The 22,749-nt window shown below is 47.4% G+C and overlaps 1 protein-coding gene across 1 annotated transcript in view; it reads right to left on the reverse strand.

The window, feature by feature from the left end:
- The window catches only part of LOC137437231 (general transcription factor 3C polypeptide 1), a 405,949-nt gene that overhangs the window by 186,851 nt on the left and 196,349 nt on the right, over window positions 1-22,749 (reverse strand). The window contains exon 20 of the mRNA XM_078766829.1: window positions 17,280-17,377. Within this exon, the coding sequence (XP_078622955.1) occupies window positions 17,280-17,377 (98 nt within the window). The remainder of the gene's footprint in view (window positions 1-17,279; window positions 17,378-22,749) is intronic.

A 22,749-nucleotide genomic window follows, 5' to 3' on the forward strand; every position in this document is an offset into this window, starting at 1 on the left:
CCAGTAGAGCAGACAAGGTCCAAAATGTGACCACGGTTATGGGTAGGAAAGTTGACATGTTGAGTGAGGTTAAAGCAGGTGAGTAAATCAGTGAAGTCGGTGGTTATCGTGGAGTCAGTGGAGTCCATGTGGATATTGAAATCACCAAGGAGGAGCATTGAGGGGGAGAGGGAACATAGCTGGGTCAGAAAGTAGGAGAAGTCAGACAGGAATGATGCGTGTGGTTTGGGAGGGCGGTAGACAACAGCCATGACTGACTGTGTGTGACCAGAGAGTTTAAAAGCCAGGTGTTCAAATGATGGAGCAGATGCGATGGAGATGAGGCTGGTCCTGATGTCTTGTCGGTGAATAACGGCAATTCCACCACCTCGGCCCTCCGAGCGTGGTTTATTGATGTAGGAATATCCATTGGGTGTGGTGAGGTTGAGTGCGAAGTAGTCCAGAGGTTGTTGCCAGGTTTCAGTGAGACAGAGAAAGTCCAGTTTATTTTCCAGGATGTAGTCGTTGAGGATGAGGGATTTGTTGTTGAGGGACCGGGTATTGAACAGGGTGAGCTTGATGTTGTTTTGTACGGCGGGGATGAAATCAGGTGATGTGGCCAAGGTGCGATTGTGTGCGTTGCTGTGACCAGGTGCGCTGGGACGATGAGTGGGAGTGCGCTGAGCCGACCAGAGGATGGGGATGGAGTGACCTGATTGTAAATGAACAAACTTATGACCGGAGCCACGGTGAATGTACCTGGGTCGTCGCAGGAGTCCATTGGATTTGATTGCAGAGATGCATGATGGGGTGGAGCGGGTATTAAGCAGAAGAAGCCTTGCGGCGGAGTACCGCAGAGCCATGCCAGGCAGGAGCGAAGAGACGAGCACGAGGCCAAGGTTGAGGAGGCGAAACAATCGTCACAACCCACGGGAGCGGGCCCGAGGAAACAGCAAAGGAGCTGGGCAGATGAAGCCAGGAGCAGAGCCGGGACCGAGCAGAGGGCAGACAGGAGCGAAGAGATGAGCACGAGGCCAAGGTTGAGGAGGCAAAGCGGCAAATGCAGCGGCAAACGACCGCCGCCGCTAATCAAGATCACGGCGGCAAACCGCCACCACCACCGCTGCAAACAATGGCCACAACCCACGGGAGCGGGCCCGAGGAAACAGCGAAGGAGCTGGGCAGGCGAAGCTAGGAGCAGAGCCGGGACCATGCAGAGGGCAGACTCAATGGCGACTCCACTCCACTCAATTTTACTGTCCGTAAACCCAGTCGTAATGTAACTTTTGTTTTTGTTAAAAAGATTTTGGGCTAATGTGCAAAATAAAGAGATACTTCTGGAAAACGCACAGAAGTTTAACACAGTACTGTCCGTGAATTGAGTTCGATATCAGTTTACATCACTTTCAAGGATCAATTTATTTGCTTCGAAATGTCAAATGTGTTTTTTTTGTTTGTTTGTTTTTCTTTTTTCTTTTTTCTTTTTTTTTTGTATACTGAATCGAGGCTCGTGAAAGAGCTAACATTTACTTCACAAACAAATCGACCAGACAAACAAAATACACAAAAAGAGGGAGCGGAAGACAAGATAGGGAGAAAAGGGGAAGCACACAAACACAACATCCGAGAGCAGGGAGATGTGTGGAAGGGAGAGGGCCCGAGGGGAGGAGGCATGGGAAGGGGGGGGGGGGGGGAGGGAGAAGTATAAAGCACAAGGACACCAAGGACTTCCAGGACAGAAGTTGGTATTTCAAAAAGTGGAATTGGGGTGAAATTAGCGGGGGTAGAAAGGATCAAGGTTTTGGATGGGGGAAGATAAGAGATGGTGGTGAACAGCTGTTTTAAAGACTTGGAGGGTGGAGTGGGATTGAAGAGAGTGAGGGAGTTTGTTCCAGAGGCGGGAGAAAAGAGGAATGAAGGAGTGAAGGTGAGCAGAGAGTCTTGATTTTGGCAGTTTAACCAAAAGAGGGTTGCAGGCAGATCTTGTGCGACCTGTAGGAATATTTGCGGGACAGAGCCCAGAGAGAGCTGGGGGGGCAAGGCCAGAGAGGAGTCGGTAGAAGACGGAAAGACCACCAACCTGCCTGCGGTGAGTGAGTGAGAGGCCCTTGGAGTTAGCTTCATCGCGGGAGATTCCAATGATTCTGAATGCTTTGGTTTCAACAGCGTGAATGCGAGCTAAGTGTGAGGCAGGAGCACCAGCCCAGAGGGGAGAGCAGTATTCCATTGAGCTGCGGATGAAAGCCTTGTATGTGGTGAGGAGCTCAGGTGTGCCAAGGAAGGACTTCGCACGACGGAGGATGCCCAGTCGGCGACTGGCTTTGGAGGCCAGATTTGAAATGTGGTTTTTCCAGGAAAGATCATGGCAGATAGTGAGACCCAAAAGCTTGAGTGACAGAACTTCTTGGAGAGGATTATTCAGAAAGTGGTCACATTTTAAAGGTCACATTAACAAAATCTAGAATAATTTCAACATAATTCCAATGAACTTTTGGTTCTAAGTCATCTTGAAAAGTAAGTTCACCCCCACAAAAAAAATATTCCATATGAAATGCCAAGTCTGTACATATAGCATAAGGGATTTGAACGTGGCTTCAAAGCATCATAAGCCTTTAGTTCCAATGGGAATGCTAAACAGGCCGATCCATGTTCCTAATATTCCCGTGAATATAACATTTATATTACACAAAAAACACCCACGCCCTCAAGGAGCATTGGCAAGTCGTCTCCCCCACCCCCCCCCCCCCCCCTCCACCAACCTGCCTGCGGTGAGTGAGTGAGAGGCCCTTGGAGTTAGCTTCATCGCGGGAGATTCCAATGATTCTGAATGCTTTGGTTTCAACAGCGTGAATGCGAGCTAAGTGTGAGGCAGGAGCACCAGCCCAGAGGGGAGAGCAGTATTCCATTGAGCTGCGGATGAAAGCCTTGTATGTGGTGAGGAGCTCAGGTGTGCCAAGGAAGGACTTCGCACGACGGAGGATGCCCAGTCGGCGACTGGCTTTGGAGGCCAGATTTGAAATGTGGTTTTTCCAGGAAAGATCATGGCAGATAGTGAGACCCAAAAGCTTGAGTGACAGAACTTCTTGGAGAGGATTATTCAGAAAGTGGTCACATTTTAAAGGTCACATTAACAAAATCTAGAATAATTTCAACATAATTCCAATGAACTTTTGGTTCTAAGTCATCTTGAAAAGTAAGTTCACCCCCACAAAAAAAATATTCCATATGAAATGCCAAGTCTGTACATATAGCATAAGGGATTTGAACGTGGCTTCAAAGCATCATAAGCCTTTAGTTCCAATGGGAATGCTAAACAGGCCGATCCATGTTCCTAATATTCCCGTGAATATAACATTTATATTACACAAAAAACACCCACGCCCTCAAGGAGCATTGGCAAGTACACCCACGCTCCCCTACCCCCACCCACTTCTCCTCCTCACAGAGGGAGGATTTTTTTTTTTTTTAACCCTGGCCATTACCAACACGTATGCAAAAGTCAGTGGAGATTGGGCGAAAGTTGTAAGTCGTCCCCCCGAGCAGGGTGGGGAGGGGTGGGGGAGGAGTATTGTGCCCATAAGTTGACCCTGGGTACCACAACAAGTATGCAAAATTTGGTATAAATCGGTCCAGCGCTGTCTTTTACTATGATTTTCACATGTGCACATATACAGTATTGTATTGCCTTATTGACTATAGAAGGAAATATGATTCAATATGCGAATCTTCAGTTCAGCTTAGTGAAGCAAGAGCACTACCGTATATAAGCATACCGACCAAATGTGTCGAGTGGTTTTAGGTACTTCTGCATCTGCGCAGCAATCCCAAGATGAGACTGTAATTAGCACATTTAGCGCAGCGCTAACGTGGATGACGAGTGCTGCAGTGAAGTAGTTTTTAATCACTAGTGCCACAATGAGCAAAAGGATATGACACTGTTTTTGTTATTATTATTATTATTATTTTACATAATTAGTCAAGGCTTGTACAAGAGCTAACACATATGACATATAAAAAGGGAGTGGAAGACAATAGGGGGAGAGAGAGGTAAACGCAACAATAGGGAACAGCGACATCCATCAGGAGGTCTGTGGAAGGGTACACTGGATAAACAAAATGGACACTACAGGGGATTTCAAGAAAGAAAACAGAATTTTAATGAGGTGGATTTGGGGTGTATTAACGGGGGTAGAAAAGATCAAGGTTTTGGATAGGGGAAGATAAGAGATGGTGGTGAACAGCTGTTTTAAAGACCTGGAGGGTGGAGTGGGATTGAAGAGAGTGAGGGAGTTTGTTCCAGAGACGGGAGAAAACAGGATTGAAAGAGTGAAGGTGAGCAGAATCTTTATTTTGACAGTTTAACCATAAGAGGGTTGCTGGTAGATATTGTGCGACCTGCAGAAATATTTGGGGGACAGATCACAAACAGAGCAGGGGGAGCAAGGCTGGAGAGGAGTCGGTAGAAGACAGAAAGACCAACAACCTGCCTGCGGTGAGTGAGAGAAAGGCCCTCAGAATTTGTTGTTTTTTTTTGTTTGTTTTTTTGGATACAAGATCGAGGCTCGTGAAAGAGCTAACATTAATCACACAGAAAGACAAACCGACACATAAAACATTTAACATGGGGAGCGGTAGACAAGATGGGGCGAGAGGGGGAGGAACACAAACACAACATCTGTGAGAGGGAAAGGGCTTTGGGGGGAGGGAGGCATGGGAGGGGGGGGGGGGTGGGAGAGGTATAAAACATATGGACACTGCCAGGACTTCCAGGAAAGAAGGTGGAATTTCAAACAAGGTGGATCTGGGGTGAATTAGTGGGGGTAGAAAAGATCAAGGTTTTGGATGGGGAAAGATAAGAGATGGTGGTGAACAGCTGTTTTAACGACCTGGAGGGAGGAGTGGGATTGAAGGGAGTGTGGGAGTTTGTTCCAGAGGCGGGAGAAAAGAGGAATGAAAGAGTGAAGGTGAGCAGAGAGCCGAGATTTCGGCAGTTTAACCATCAGAGGGTTGCTGGCAGATCTTGTGCGACCTGTAGGAATATTTGGGGGACAAAGCACAGAGAGAGCTGGGGGAGCAAGGCCAGAGAGGAGTCGGTAGAAGACAGAAAGACCACCTACCTGTCTGCGATGAGTGAGTGAAAGGCCCTTGGAGATAGCTTCATCAAGGGAGATTCCAATGATTGTGAAAGCTTTGGTTTCGAAGCCGAGCTAGGTGTGAGGCAGGAGCACCGGCCCATAGGGGAGAACAGCATTCCATTGAGCTGCGGATGAAAGCATTGTGTGTGGTGAGGAGCTCAGGTGAGCCAAGGAAGGACTTCGCACGACGGAGGATGCCCAGTCGGCGACTGGCTTTGGAGGCCAGCTTGGAAATGTGGTTTTCCCAGGAAAGATCATGGCAGATAGTGAGACCCAAAAGATTAATGAAATGAAAATGGCAAAATCATGGCATGGCAAAAAGATCAAAAAAGATCATGGCAAAAAAAAAAATGAAAAGCTTTTGAACGATTAATGAAAATCGAATATTTATTACAAACTGGGTTTCTTGAGATTTTCAAGTCAGAGATTCATTTGAAAATGTTGGAGGAAGGGTGGAATTCATTGGGGGAATTGGCGTGGTCAGGGAAGGTGAAAGGTTTGGAGGTGATAAGGAAATGAAAGGTTTGTTGGTTTTTTTAAAGACACTAAAAAGGGGTTATAATTGGGAGGGGGGTGGGGGGGCAAATGGGTTTAACAGACACTGCGTGCTGTAAAAGGTTGGCTGCCAAAAATCATATCTATATATATCTGGAGACAAAATGTATATGGACAACCTTGCCAACAAGCCACTGGAAATCTGTAGGAAGCCTCTAAACAACATGACCCTACACGCGAATATGGCGCATTCAGCGGCGATCAGCCATTATGGTTTATCCATGTTCCTTGTGTAATGATAAAGGAAAAACGTAATTCTAACAAACCAAATATATTGTTGCGGTTTTGAGAACCCACACTTTTGTAAATAAATAATCACTTTTGTAAATAATTCTCATCATTAAAAGGTCAAAGGTCGCACCCATAGTTAGACCACAGCAACATGTAGGACACCATAGGACTTTCAGTTATTTCCTTATTATGTGTCTCGTTAAGGCTGTGTTCCCAATAGTTGAATCTGCGGTGTCAATTCAATAAGAATAGGCCCTTTTGTTCATTTTGCAGCTGCTCTCTCCAAACTACGCCATTATGCGCCCCTACAGTCAGGGCTTGTCTCTCCCCAAATTGTCACGTGGTTTGATTAGCAGCGTTCGCTGCATTGAGCCTTCGTCGCCTTAGCGCTCGCTCCAAACGCCATTGACCATGCGGTCTCAGGCCGAGGAAAAAGGGGGCGGGACACAAGAACAAGGTGTGGCCACGTCAACTCACCATCAAGGGCGGAGCCGGTAAGCCCTCGCCAACCAACCAGGGCTGATGAAATACCATCACGGGCGTGGCTCTATGAAGCGCGGAGTAATCTGGGGGCGCGTAATATAAGCAGGAGCGCGAGCCTTTTTTACGAGTCGACTCGGGTTGGAGACGGCGCTTTGTGGGGTCTGGCTGAGACGGACTGCTTGTGGGAGGTCTGCTGGGAGCGTCGGCTGCTGAGAGATGAAGCTGCACAGAGCCCTTTGACGAACTGCTTCGGAAAGCCCTTGTATGAACTTGCGAGAGAGAGAGCGTTTGCTCGATAAACGTATTACGTACGCAGCATCCCAGCCCCTCGCTATATGTAAGGTCTGCTAGCGGTCGACGACACGCGAAGCTGCCTGCCGTTCTTCGCCCGTGGAACCGGAGCCTGGACAGAGTCGACCTACCTGAAACCATCTACCTGGACCTTCCACCCTGCCCGCTACAATTCCCGTGTGAGTGTCTGTTTGTCCTGGGGTCGTTAAGTTAAGACTGTATAGCTAAGCCTACCCTGTGTCCTGCTTCTTCTTCTCCTTCCTGTATATTCCTTTCGTTTCCTCTTTGGTTTTGTACATAATTAATAAACCACACTTTGTTCTTCCTTTACTCTGGTTTCCTCTTATCCGATCGCTTTAGTCTTTTCCCAATTCAGTACCTGTGGCACGATTTGGAAACCGCTCATAATCGGGTGTAGTATTTGTTAACGGCCCGAGTCGCGGCTCGCTTCGCTCGGCATGTCCATTAACGCTGCGGCTCGGGTGGGAGTTATCTCCTCGCTTTACGGCCGGTGGTAGTACTTAGGTACTAAGACTAATTCGGCTTATAACCATACTTACCACCGACCGGAAGTGATGTTATAACTTCCCGAGGACTCGGGACGGCCAGCTTAAAGGACAAGGGGATTAACCCCCCCTTGATAAGGGGAGAGCCGACCCCCGACTCCGCAACAATATTGTTGCGGATCTCCAACGTCGGCCTCCCCCTTATCAAGGGGGGATTAATCCCCTTGTCCTTTTACTGGCCGACGCGATCCCGGGACTATCACGTTCCTTCCGGTCAGCGCTGAATAGGGTGGTTGGTCGAATTGGTCCTATTACCTAAGTACCAGCGCCTTCCGGGAAGCAAGGAAATAACCCCACCCGAACCACGGCATTAGTGGACATGCCGAGCGAATTAGCGAGCCGCGATTCGGGCCGTTAGACCAAAAAAAATATATTGCTGGTCTCTGGTCAGACCAAAGTTCCAGAATTGATGCGGCGATGCGGTTATTTTATTTTTATTTTGAAAAGCATGGATTGCACATATAGAGGTTTTTTTTGTGTCCTCATGCCTTGCGGTCCTCCTCATCTGCCGTGGCGCCGTCCAGAGAGAAATTAAAGACAGCCAATAGGACTTGTAGGCCTTTTTTTTGTAAATAATGAACACAAGCTAAAGTTATTTTAAAATGTATTTATTCTGAAAATCATTAAGTTCTTCAAGCATATTATAGATTGCCATTTCCTTCTCGAGATCGCCTCGCCGTACCCTCAAACATTCCAATGCGTCGATCGCGTCAACACTGCGCATGCGCAAGTGGTCTCACAGGCCGATGGTCTCCCACGATCTCTTCTCCCAGTCCACCAGATTATTACAGACACTTACAACTTCATGACAAACGAGATAGGATCCAGGCCTAACTAACAAGACCACCCGCAGCTCTCTAGGTCTTCTGGTTGCTTCACACGAACCCGACAAAGAACGTCTTCGTTTCAATAAATGACAATATCCAGCCGATAGAGGCCTTGCATCGCGTGTGAGCGTCGTCCATGGCAACCGGTTCCGGCCGCCATCTTGGGTGCAATAAACAACATGACGGGAAGGCTGTCGTTTGATCAGACGGACCTGTCAGTTTACACCCGTAGCTTGCCCATTGAGGCGTTTTTGCGGTATTGCGAGAAACTGAGGCTGTGTCATCTGCCTGTGGACCCGTGTGGACCCACAAGTAAGCCAAACGTACGCCACACACACTCCACAGTCCACACACACTCCACACGTATGCCAAACGTATGCCACACACACTCCACACGTAGGCCACACGTATGCCACACGTATGCCACACACACTCCACACGTACACCACACGTATGCCACACACACTCCACACGTACGCCACACGTACGCCACAAGTACACCACACGTACGCCACACGTACGCCACACGTACGCCACACACACTCCACATGTATGCCACACGTATGCCACACACACTCCACACATACTTCACACGTACGCCACAAGTACACCACACGTATGCCACACACACTCCACACGTACGGCACACGTATGCCACACACACTCCACATGTATGCCACACACACTCCACACGTATGCCACACACACTCCACACGTACGCCACACGTATGCCACACACACTCCACACGTACGCCACAAGTACACCACACGTACGACACACACACTCCACACGTACGCCACACACACTCCAGAAGTACGCCACACACACTCCAGAAGTACGCCACACACACTCCAGAAGTACGCCACACACACTCCAGAAGTACGCCACACACACTCCACAAGTACGCCACACGTACACCACACACACTCCACACGTTCGCCACACACACTCCACACGTATGCCACGTACGCCACACGTATGCCACACGTACGCCACAAGTACTCCACAAGTACTCCACAAGTACTCCACACGTACGCCACACACACTCCACACGTACGCCACACGTACGCCACAAGTACGCCACACGCACTCTACACGTATGCCGCAAGTACGCCACACGTACGCCACACACACTCCACAAGTACGCCACAAGTACGCCACACACACTCCACACACACTCCACACGTACGCCACACCTACGCCACACACACTCCACACACACTCCACACGTACGCCACAGACACACCACACGTACGCCACACGTACACCACACACACTCCACACATACTCCACACACACGCCACAAGTACGCCACAAGTACGCCACACACACTCCACATGTACGCCACACACACTCCACACGTACGCCCCACACACACTCCACACGTACGCCCCACACACACCACACGTACGCCACACACACTCCACACGTACGCCACACGTACGCCACACACACTCCACAAGTACGCCACACATACGCCACACACACTCCACATGTACGTAACCAAATGCCTAATCCTGCTTTTCACTTCGCGAGCGAAGGTAACAACCTCATGGGCCATATTCTCACCTGAGAGCTGCAGTCAAGGCAGCTATGAATCCGTTTTAGCGTTGTGTCGTCCCGAAAACGGTAGAATGACGAGCCCGAATGCCCGATCCCTTATGAAATCGGGCTGTTCATCCGACAGCACAACAACTCTTTACCATCGTGTAGGGGGAAATTTATATGTGAGACGAGTTTCAAATTGCCGCCATTACGTATGGTGGCAGAAGCAATGTTTTGTCACCCAAGGGGTCACAGTCACATGACTAAGACGATGACGTCACATGCAACTTCCCTATTGGATTCATGACGTCATGGCACACAAAACTACTCATATCTTTGGAACGGCTGGTTGGATTTGGACAAACTAAACGCAGTTTTGTAGGGGAGAACCGTGCGCGAACGTCGATACCAAATTTGAAACGTCGTTAGTCCGTTCAGCATACCGAACGTCGATACCAAACGACGATACCAAAACGTCGATACCAAAAAATTGTTGACGCGCAGAATCAAAATCGATGCGCGGGCTGACCAGAACCCGGAAATATATTTTTCTCGGCCTTAACGGGAACTAACCCGATTGGAGCGGTTGTGATCGTGCCACGCTTACCCAATGGAGAAATCACTGAGACGGTCGAATTGAGAGGAAAACAGGAAGAACAGGGAATTTATTACAATTGTACGGGAAGGAAGAGAAGTACACACTTTGTACAAAGAAGAGGAAGAAAAAGGAATGTACAGTGAAGAGGAAGAAGCAGATACACAGGGCAGCCTTATACAGTCTTATACTTATCCCTGGACACGGGCCCGTTCGCACTCAGACTCATTCACACAGGGTTGTAGGTGGCCGGGCTGAGGGTCCACCGATGGCGTCCACAGCTCGCTCCGGTCCCTGACTCGTACCACCATCAATTTTTTATCCATCATTTATCCATCAAATTTTATCGTACCACCATGGTACCACCATCATCAACGAAGCAGATAGTGCGGTAGACGGTAGACGGCGGGCGAGATCGCCGCGTCGGTGGCACGGATCGGACAGTTATACTGGGGGGGGGGGAGGGGGGGGGGTGGTAGGCTGGCGATTGTACTGCGTACCCAATAGTTGTACCGGCGCCTTTTTTACACGCTCCCGGTATCGCTATGTCCGATGCGCCACTTCCCCAATGGTGTTACCAAAGCGCCTTTCCACAAAAGTCCTGCACAAATGCCAAGGTTCGGCTTCCCTCATGAGTCCTTCACCACGCTGCAGTCCATCACCAGTCCTTCTCATGCGAGCTCGCTCAATCAGTCCTCTTCATGTGAGCGAGCTCAGTCAGTCCTCTCCATGCGAGCGAGCTCAGTCAGTCAGTCCTTTCCACGTAAAGCCTTCAGAGGGCTTTTCGCGCGCGGTTATATATCGCCGCTTTTGCCAGCCCTCTCAAACCTCTAGCCACACTAGAGGGGTCAATATATGGTTGAACCCCCAAAAAATTGATACAAAAGGTTTTTCAATGGATTCTGGTACCATTGGGCATGCTAAATAACATACTAAAAATCTAGTAACATCTGACTTCCGGAAAGGGGTCATTATCAAGATGGCGTCCAAGATGGCCGCCGGGAGCTTAAAATGGCCATATCTCAATTATTATTCAACCGAGAAAGGTGGTCTGGTCTGTGTCTGTGTGCAGATGGTCTGGTGTTGATTACGGAGGGTGTGGATGGACTGAAGGAGGGGATGGGCAGGTGGAGGGTATGTATGGAGACGGAAGGTCTGGGGGTGAATGTGGGAGGGACGAGGGTGATGGCAGGTGGTGGAGCGTGTGGTGGGGTGGAGAGAACTGGGAAGTGGCCATGTGCTGTGTGCAGGAGGGGTGTCGGAGTGAACTCCATTCAATGTGCGGTGTGCGCTGAGTGGGTTGATCAAAAATGTGGTGGTCTGGGGGGGGGGGGGGGTCGTTGGCCGGTGTGGCGGCTACATTCAAATGTAAGGTGTGCACAGAGGGAGCTGCAGATGGAGGAAGTGTTGGGTTGGATCTTGGAGATGGCATGAAGCTGGAAGGTGTGAAAACATTTTGCTACCTCGGAGACATGCTGAATGGAGAAGGTGGATCAGACTCGGCAACGGTTGCAAGAGTGAGATGTGCATGGAAGAAGTTTCGGGAACTGAGTGGCGTGCTGATGAGGAGGGGAGTGTCGTTGAAGCTGAAGGGAAAGGTGTATGCTGTATGTGTGAGAAGTGTTATGATTTATGGGAGCGAGACATGGGTAATGAACGTAGAGCAGCAACGAAGGCTTGAAAGGGTGGAAATGCGAATGGTTCGGTGGATGTGCGGAGTATCGTTGAGAGAGAGGAAGACAAATGATGAATTGTGAAAGATGATGGGAATAGAGCCTGTGATTGATGCTGTGAAGAGGAACAGGTCGAGATGGTTTGGTCATGTGTTGAGGAAGGATGAAAGTGACTGGTTGAGAAGAGTGATGGAAATGAATGCAGAAGGAAGTAGAGGACGGGGAAGACCGAGAAAGACTTGGCTAAAGATGGTGGAAGAAGAAATGCGGGCAAGGGGGTTAACAAGGAGAGATGCAGAAAATAGGGCAAAATGGAGAAGATTGTCATGGGGACCGCAAGGCTAACCCCCGCTCTAGCAGGGAAAATGGCCTTAAAATGCATGTTGTCTAGAAAGGTGGTTTTGGTGTCTAACCCTAAGTTTTAGGGCCCAAGGAATCCAATTGAATCAAGAAAATTACCATCAGTTAATTATTTATTGACAAGTCCAAGATGGCATCCCAAGGTGACATCCTGATCCACTAAAATGGCTCTGTCGAATAGTAGTCAACCTAGAGAGATTTTTTCAGTGTGTATACCTAGGTTTAAGGCACCCAGGAAATCATCAAAATTACTTAAATAAGCACAAAGTAATCAGGTAATCCAGTAAGACAGGTTTACCAGCCCATTAGGCATTTGTATACCTGATTATTTATCAGGGAAACAAACACCCAGGCCAGTCTTCAGTCAGGTATCTACCGATGATAGACATGTACTCGGGGGACAAGACGTGCATTCTGTCAACATTGGAGTTCCTTTCTAGTCTTGCATCCAAGCACCACCTTGCCCCAGTAGTTACATTCGACCAGCCCCTATATTGGAAGGTGACAGAAATAATCCTGGATTCACCACCAGACAGCCACCTAAAATCCATTGTCCTGCTGCTTGGCTGCTTTCACACGTTTATGAATTTGCTAGGAGCGATTGGTCCACTGATGGAGGGCACAGGACTTAAGGACATTCTAGAGGTAGTCTATGGTGGAAATGCCATCGCCCATATGATGACAGGCAAATCGGTTCAGAGAGGATTCCGTGGCCATCTTCTTGTAGACAAATGTCTTAACCGTATGATGGTGTCAGAGATGGCAGATGATAGTCCCGAATTTGCAGCAATGGTTGAAAAGTCTGAAGGGATGTATACTGCACTATTGAACGGTGAGATGACATTAGAAACTGTGTTCACCTCAGAGACCCTCGGTCGAATAAACGAAGAGCTGGAGAAAAGGAAGATGGAACTGGGTGCTAGGTCCAAGACAAGTCAATTGTGGCTGAATTACCAAAGCATGGTAAAAGTTGCTATGTCACTGATAAAGGCAGATCGAACAGGTTCTTGGCTGATGCACCTACGCGCCGTTTCTGACTGCATTCCGATATTCGCCGCAGCTGGGCATTACAGTTACCTGAAATCAGCATACGTCTATGTCCAAGAGATGGGTCAGCTTGATATCAGCCACCCAGACATATTCAGAAAATTCGAAAAGGGTTTTCATGTTATCCGTCGCAGCAGCCAGTTATGGGCAGGCCTCAGTTCAGATCTTGTAATTGAGCAGACGTTGATGAGGTCGTTGAAGATCACTGGAGGTCTGACACACGGAAGCGGTATGTCTGAAGAGCAGAGAGCCCTTTGAACCATGTCAAGCCCCATAACATCAGAGTACAATATCGCAATGCAGGAGTTCACAAACCTGTCATACACGACATCTGAACAGCACAAGGATTTGACGGAGTCAAGGATGAAAAGGGACGCTGCTGACCTGGAGGAGATCAGTTCAAAACTTGTAGGATGCTCACCTTTCTCGCCAGACTCTTCATTAAGGAACATTGTCACTGGTGTTGTGGCTCAGGAAGGTGTGAATGTGCATGAATATGAGTCTGTTGGATGCAAAATCATGCACAAAATGATTGGACAGTATGCATTCACATTCTCATTCAGTAGAAAGGATAAAGCCAGAACCCTTGGCCAAACATCAGCTATAAGGGTCGCTCCTGATCGAACCATTGATTCTGCACTTCTTTTTCAACGTTTCCTGGTAGTCTCCCAAACTGGAGAGCTATCATTGCAGGAGGTTATGAGTTATGAGCTCAGTCCTTTCCCTCCTGCCCTCTTTGAAGCCAGAAACGTCTTCCGAAAGGCTGATAAGCCACAACTAGCTCACGCGATCTGTGATCATGCAAGTGATGCCATCCTAGATTCTGTACCAGAAACGGAGATCCACGTCCTTGATGGAGGTTCACTCCTTCACAGAATACCATGGAAGAGTGGAGAAAGCTATGGTGAAATAGCGCAGTCGTATGCTGACGTCACCATCCAGCATTATGGTTCAGCTACGACCATTGTCTTTGATGGCTATGAGGAAGGGCCGTCCATTAAAGACAACACGCATCAGAGAAGAGGACACAATATTCATCCCATTGTCAGCTTCACTGCTGAGACAAAGTTCTCAGGCAAGAAGGAGGTCCTGTCAAGAGATATCAAGAAACAGAGACTGATCGGGATGATAAGTGATGAACTGAGAGAAAGGTATTGCACTGTGGTCAATGCACCTGGAGATGCTGACGTAGATATAGTAAAGGCTGCAGTGGAGGCATCTCTTCTACACACCACTACACTGATTGGAGAAGATACTGATCTCCTTGTCTTACTCCTTTACTATGCGCAGGGAGACAGTAAGAGCCTTTATTTCAGATCGGACAAGTCCAAAGCTGATGGCAGTTTTAAAGTGTATGACATCAACCGTCTAAAAGAAATCCTCGGACATGACATGTGTTCTCAGTTGATATTCATCCATGCCATGACTGGTTGTGACACGAATTCTCGGATTTTTGGTGTTGGCAAAAAGACTGCTTTCCAGAAGCTTGTAAAAGGAGACCCTGTCCTTCGGTCTTGTGCCAACACATTCACCATCCCAAACCAGACCACAGAGGTGATTGATGACCTTGGATGCCGAGTAATGGCTATCCTCTTTGGTGGCAAGTGCAAAGATTCCCTTGCAACAATGCGATATAACACCTTCAGCAAGAAGGTTGTCTCTGCTTCGTCTTTTGTAACACCTGAACGTCTGCCCCCAACTGAATCCACTACCAAACTTCACTGTCGTAGAGCGTACTACCAGATCATGGTGTGGATGGGAAAAGAAGAGGGTATGGATGCCATGAAATGGGGGTGGAGCCTGCAGGATAATCAGTTTGTCCCACTTATGTCAATAATGAACGCTGCTCCAGACAGTCTCTTGAATGTCATTCATTGTAACTGCTCCACTGCCTGCAAGACACTCCGCTGCTCTTGTAGGCGATATGGACTACCATGTACTACTGCCTGTGGACCGTGCCAACTTGAAGAATGTGACAATCCACATAAGTTTCTTCCAGAGGAGTCGCAGGATGACGATGAATAGCGACGAACTGTATAAAACAACAAATGCCTAATGGGCTGGTAAACCTGGCTTACTGGATTACCTGATTACTTTGTGCTTATTTAAGTAATTTTGATGATTTCCTGGGTGCCTTAAACCTACGTATACACACTGAAAAAATCTCTCTAGGTTGACTACTATTCGACAGAGCCATTTTAGTGGATCAGGATGTCACCTTGGGATGCCATCTTGGACTTGTCAATAAATAATTAACTGATGGTAATTTTCTTGATTCAATTGGATTCCTTGGGCCCTAAAACCTAGGGTTAGACACCAAAACCACCTTTCTAGGTTGAATAATAATTGAGATATGGCCATTTTAAGCTCCCGGCGGCCATCTTGGACGCCATCTTGAAAATGGCCCCTTTCCGGAAGTCAGATGTTACTAGATTTTTAGTATGTTATTTAGCATGCCCAATGGTACCAGAATCCATTGAAAAACCTTTTGTATCAATTTTTTGGGGGTTAGGTGAGTTTTTTTCGCATATTGACCCTACTACACCCTTACCATGCCCCTTAGCCATGCCCACTCGAGCCCTGGTTGGTTGATGGGGTCTTACTGGCTCCGCCTTTGACGGCTGCCTGACGTGGAAAGACCCCCACCCTTGCGCTCCGCCCCCTTTTCGGGCCTTACCTCGTGGCATTTGGGCTGGTTTGAGTGAGCAACTGGCAGCTAACGCTGCTGGCCCAACGCGTAACAAACTGCGAGGGGCATGGGGTACAGACTGGATGGTGCTCAATGGAGTCGATTGGAGGGAGGCTGCAAAATGGACGGGGCCTACTCTTATTTGTTTTACACAACGCAGATGCAACTATTGGACATGGCCTTATCCTAAACACATACGATGAAATAACTAACGTTCTAAGGTGACCTACGTGTTGCATGTGGCCTAACTTTGGGATGCAACCTTTAACCTTTAATGATGTTACCTGTGTGTGTTCTCAAAACCGCAACAATATCATATATAAATTATTACTTCCTGAACCATTTACATCTCAATATCAAGGCACCTTCAGTGGCAAAGGTAACTCAAGGAAATTGATGTTTATTTAAATACATGGTGGTGAAGAATCACTTTAAAATTAAATAATTATATCGTATCCGAATCCATGTTCAGATCTTCACCAAAATCGAATCGAATCGTCCTCGTCAGACACCCAACCGGTCCACCAAGTTTCGTCCAAATCCGTCCACAAGTTTTTGAGATATCCTACTATGTATCGTTTTTGGCCCTGTCTCCCAATGGTGAAGAATCACTTAAAAATTATAGTAGCCGGATCCGAGTTGTTGTTAGGGTTAGGATCTTCACCAAAATATAATCATCCTCGTCACATACACAACCTCTCTGCCAAATTTCGTCCAAATCCGTCTACAACTTTTTGAGATATCTTGTTCACAGACAGACAGACAAATAAACAAGAAGACATTCGATCAAGATTAAAAGTGACGATCTTGATCAAAACTCATGTCAATCGGATACAAAGTGACGATTTTTGATGAAAATGGATGATTTTAGGAGTTTGACCTTCAGTTGACATTTGACCTTTTGACCTCAAAAATAGTTGGTTTCCCTATTTAGTGATTCAATGTGTGCAAATGCTGTTCAATTCTCAAGTCAATCTGATGAAAATTGGCGATTTTAGAAATTTGACCTTCAGATGACCTTTGACCTCTAAAACAATAGGCTTCTCAATTGTGACGACCTCTCCAACTTGCTGAAGTTTCATGACGATTGGTTTAGAATTGTGACCTGTAGGCTGGTGACAAACAGACAGACAGACAGAATAACAAACACAACCGACCAATACAATTGAAAATCTTCGATGTTGCGAGTAACAAACAGACAGGGGTGAAAACATAACCTTCATCCATATTCGGTGGCAGAGGCAATGACGTTTGCCAAATCATCATAAACTATTACAACCCTGAAGTGGCACACAATTTCACCTCTTGTGGAGCAACTTCTGTCTCATCTCCAGAGGCAGGAAGCGGATGAGGGTGTTTCGACGGAAAGGATGATTCAGATACTCTTCCAGATTGTCCACCTGATCAGGAAGGTAAAATGCAACAATGGCAATATATAAAATGTCACCACATGTCTCCTCAAATGTTCAACTCGTTCTCAAGAGGTGACCGTAAAACAGTGTAACATGTAGAAATTGTGGAAAAACATCTAGAAACACAAATCTTACTCAGGATGAAACAGATTAAACCAGCTTTCCACTGGTCTCACTCCCTCTTTACGCTCAACCCTCCCCAACTACAAATGTGTTCTTCCAGAACCACGTACTGGTTATACTCCCAAAATCCAGGCTTACCGGACCTCTCCACTCTATATTGATATTTCCCCCCTTCTCTGGAATCACCTTCCTGAGGCTATTCAATCCCACTTCTCTCCATGGCTTCAAGCAAGTGGTGCACCACTATCTCCATGGCTTCAAGCAAGTGATGCACCACCATCTCCAAGGCTTCAAGCAAGTGGTGCACCACCATCTCCAAGGCTTCAAGCAAGTAGTGCACCACCATCTCCAAGGCTTCAAGCAAGTAGTGCACCACCATCTCCATGGCTTCAAGCAAGTGGTGCACCACCCTCTCCATGGCTTCAAGCAAGTGGTGCACCACCCTCTCCATGGCTTCAAGCAAGTGGTGCACCACCCTCTCCGTGGCTTCAAGCAAGTGGTGAACCACCCTCTCCGTGGCTTCAAGCAAGTGGTGCACCACCCTCTCCATGGCTTCAAGCAAGTGGTGCACCACCCTCTCCGTGGCTTCAAGCAAGTGGTGCACCACACTCTCCGTGGCTTCAAGCAAGTGGTGCACCACCCTCTGCATGGCTTCAAGCAAGTGGTGCACCACCATCTCATCTCCATGGCTTCAACACACCACCCTCTCCATGGCTTCAAGCAAGTGGTGCACCACCCTCTGCACGGCTTCAAGCAAGTGGTGCACCATCCTCTCCACGGCTTCAAGCAAGTGGTGCATCGCATAAAAAATATTAAAATAAGATAAAACTAGATAGAACTGCACTCTTCAACATCGCGACATCGATTGATAGGCCTCCGCACACAATATTACATCATTATACATACAGTACTTGTAACAAGCTTGATTTAAATTCATTCAGCTGTTGTCAAGCATCACATTTTTACCTGACACTAGCAGCAAGGACCCGTGGAACAGAGTTCCATGGAAAACCCTCCCTTTGTTTGGGCGGTGTATCGGAAATTAGTATAGTATTAATACGTCATTGTGGTACGATTTATTATCTTAAACGATAAAAGTCTTTCTTGGCCATGAGAGATAACATCGTGGGTTCCGAAATAATACAACGCTTTAATAATGACAGTTAGTTAGTACAGTATTATTGGCCTACACGTACTGTATCGTTGGAAGACCCATGACGTGTCGTATGTTTTCAATATGATTTTAGCAATCGATTTGTTTGTGTTTCACACTGAATGAAAAACGCAAAGGTGATTGTGATTGTGACATATGATATACTTTAACCTCCAGTAACTTTGCAGTCACTATGAAGGGATTAGTGTTACCACTAGATTTACTATGAGGGCCAGTCAATAAGTACGGTAACCTTAAAATGGCGATATACATTTCAGAATGTAATGTGTGTTGTTGTAGACAACATATGTTATATCGATGGGAAAGAGTCATGTTTTGCCTGTTGTAGATCTGGCAACATTGAGCATATGACGTCAGTCGAGCAGTTCCAAGATGGCGGCTCCCTTAGAAACATGCACCAGTTTGCACCAGTAAAGTGAGGGTGTGAATCCCAGTGAAATCCATCGCAGAATGAAGATGCAATATGGTGATGCATGTTTGTCACTGCAGCAGGTGTACAACTGGAACAGGAAGTTTAAAAGTGGAGTGTCCAGTGTGGCAGATGCTGCCCGCTCGGGCCGGCCTCACACAGCCGACACACCAGGAATGGTTGCAGGAGTTGAGCGCGTGCTAAGGGTAAACCGTCACATTACGCAGGATGAAGTGGTCTCCAAATTGAACATTAGTCATGGTTCAGCACACCATATCATTCACAACGTGCTGGGGTTCCGTAAAGTGTCTGCAAGGTGGGTGCCGAGACAACTCACACAGGGAACTGAAATAACGGCGAGTATATGCATGTGAAGAACTTCTGCGATGTTACAAAACAGAAGGCGACGCTTTCTAACAGCGCGAAGTGACAGGGGATGAAAGCTGGGTCCACTACTTTCAGCCAGAAACGAAGAGGGCAAGCAAAGAGTGGTGCCATTCAACTTCAACGAAGCCCAAAATATTCCGCACACAGCCGTCCGCTGGAAAAGTGATACTGACGGTCTTCTGGGATAGCTGAGGCCCACTTGTGAAGCATTACATGCCCAGAGGGACCACAATCACCAGTGCATCATACTGTGACCTCCTTTAAAATCATCTGAAACTAGAACGGCACTCAGTAGAGAGGATACCTCCGCCTGGTTGGCCATATCACTCATGGTGAAGATTCACTTATAAAATTAAATAATTCTTTTATCCGAACCCATATTTAGATCTTCACCAAAATCGAATCGATTCTTCCTCGTCTCACACACAACCTGTCCACCAAGTTTCGTCCAAATCCGTCCACAACTTGATGAGATATCCTGTTATGTATCGTTTTTGGCCCGATCTCTCAATGGTGAAGAATCACTTAAAATTCAAGTAGCCGGATCCGAATCCTCACCAAAATCGGGGTCTCGCGAGATCTCGGAGACGGTGGGAGGGATTTTCGAAGCTCCACACGGTCTCCACGTTTTTCGAAGTTAAGTCTGTTCACAATTGTATTTTGTCGAAACTGTATTTATCTTTCGGTGTGTGAAGTTATTGTGTGCAACTTTGGTTGTTTCTCGGTGTTTATCTTTCATAAATTGATCGTCTGTTTGCCGTGTCGCGAGCAAGGCCTTTGCCGCGTCGCGAACGATTTGAAATCGAAGTTAAGTGATTGTTCCCATTTGTATTTTCGTTAAAACTGTATTTATTTATGGTGTTGTACGTATATTGTGTCCCGACGAAGATTTTTCGGTGCAAATCTTTCATACCTGTATTGAAAATCGTGTTAATTCGTGTCGTGTCTTGAGGCCTTGTACAGTGTGCACTGTACAACCTTGAGGCTTTGTTTTTCTCTCAGCGGTCCGTCATTTGTGATCCAATAACTTTCATTCTCTGTATTCCCAGTCTTTTCACCCATAGCCTACTTCCTTGTGTAAATCTCAACTCAAAAAAAAAAAAAAAAAAAAAAAAAAAAAATTTCCTTCTCTGTTCTCATTCGTTTATTCATTCTTATTCATTCGTTCGTTCTTCGACCACGTGTTTCTCCCCCATTTCCCCAGATAGTTTTCACTCATTAACCTTCAATGTTTACACTTTCCCCTCAAGTTATGTATTCCGTCATATTTTATAACACCTTTTTCTTCTTCTTCTTTAAAAGGCTGCTTTCGACTTGCTCACTAAATCAATTCATCCCAAAAAAAATATCCATCTCCTATAGTGCCTTTTTTCTACATTCCCTAAACTCTCCTGCACTCCATCCTCCATCCAGCGTCCTTAAACGTATTTTTAACTCGATGGTCACAAGAAACTCATTTTGCAATAAATGTTCGTTTCCCATAAATCGTACACTTTCAAAAATCCAATCTCACCCCTCCCCTCCAAATCTTCCCCATAACCCCTCCCCTCCAAATCTTCCCCATCACCCCTCCCCTCCAAATCTTCCCCATCACCCATCCCTTTCAAATCTCCCCCCTTGCCCCCTCCCTCCTAAACTACCCCCTCACCCCTCCCCGCCAAGACGCCCCCTCGCCCCTCCCCTCCTAGACTCCTGCCTCACCCCTCCCCTCCAAATCTCCCCCATATCCCATCCCTTTCAAATCCCTCCCCTTGTCCCTTCCTTCCCAAACTCCCCCCTCACCCCTCCCCTTCAAATCTCCCCACCCTCATTGCTTCTCAATTTCCCCCCTCTCACTCCCCCTCCTCAAAGCATCCTCCCCGCTTCTTCCCCCTTCAAACTCTCACCTCCATCTCCCCCAACCTTTTGCCTCGCTCTTCCCCCTCCTCAAATAACACCTCATTGTGGCTCACCCAATCACCATCAAACCTTTTGTCCGCCCCATCCTTCCCTTTCTCCGAGCTATTCTGAAATCTCTGACACACCTTCAACAGCTCTCCCTACCTCTTCCACCTCTTCCACATCTTACCCTACCCCTCCTCCCCCCTGTTCTGTATCTGATGCTCCCCCTTCCTCTTCATTAACGGTATGGACCTCAAACATCCGGGGCATTCATTCAAACTTAACTGATCTCTCCATACAGGTTGCTTCTGTCAAACCAGACGTGATCTGCTTAACAGAAACTTTCCTCCTTTATGATGTCTCTGATTCCATAGTATCTCTCCCGGGCTACTCCCTCCTCTGGTATGATAGACCTGAGCCTCGTCCTGGAGGCGGGGTTGCTATCTTTATCAAAAACTCTCTTCCTCACTCGCCCTGCACTGCACTCTCTCCACCTCACCCCCAGGAATACCTCTGGCTACGGCTTCCCCTTCGCTCCCACCTCTTGTTCATATGTGTGTTGTACCGTCCACCAAACAGTGATGACTCCATCTACATCTCGCTGTCTGATGATATGGACCAACTTCTATCTACTCATCCCAACTCTCTCTTCCTCATATGTGGTGATTTCAACTGTCATCATGCCAGTTGGCTGGGTGTGGGTACCTCTCTCACCAGCCATGGCTCCTCAGCAAAGGACTTCTGCGACTCACTGGGACTGACACAATCTGTCAATTTCCTGACCCGCATCTCAGTCAACGGAACATCTTCTCTTCTGGACTTGGTTATGACTAACTTCCCTGAAAATGTCTGCTGCTCTTCTTCTGCTCCGATCGGATCATCTGATCATGTCCTTGTTAAAGTGGACATCTCTCTGACCATCCTCAGGGAGCCTGCTCAGCGTCGACGAGTCTGGCATTTCACTCAGGCCAACTGGCACGGTCTTCAAGCAGCCATCAATCATCTGGACTGGTCTCCCATCTCTACCACCTCTGACATCCACTCATCCTGGGAATTCTTCCAAAGTAAATTGCTCTCTCTCATGCACAGATTTATCCCATCTCGTCTTCAGTTGTCATACCCTTCCTCCCGTCCATGGTACACGGAATCTTGTGGTGAGGCTGTTGCCCAGAAACGACTTGCCTTCGTCTCCTGGAAAGCAAATCCAACGGAAGGAAATCTCATTTCCTTTCACAAAGCCCGAAACAAGTGTGTGTCCACCCTCAGGAGAGCCAGGAAACAATATCTCTCCGTTCTCAAGACCGAACTCTCTTATCTGTCTCCCTCTTCCAAATCCTGGTGGCGTCTGGTCAAATCCGTTTCTGGTGTTTGTTACCCCCCCATCCC

This window comes from Myxine glutinosa, chromosome 12 (genome assembly GCF_964187855.1).
Source record: "Myxine glutinosa chromosome 12, kmMyxGlut1.1, whole genome shotgun sequence".
Taxonomy (NCBI): domain Eukaryota; kingdom Metazoa; phylum Chordata; class Myxini; order Myxiniformes; family Myxinidae; genus Myxine; species Myxine glutinosa.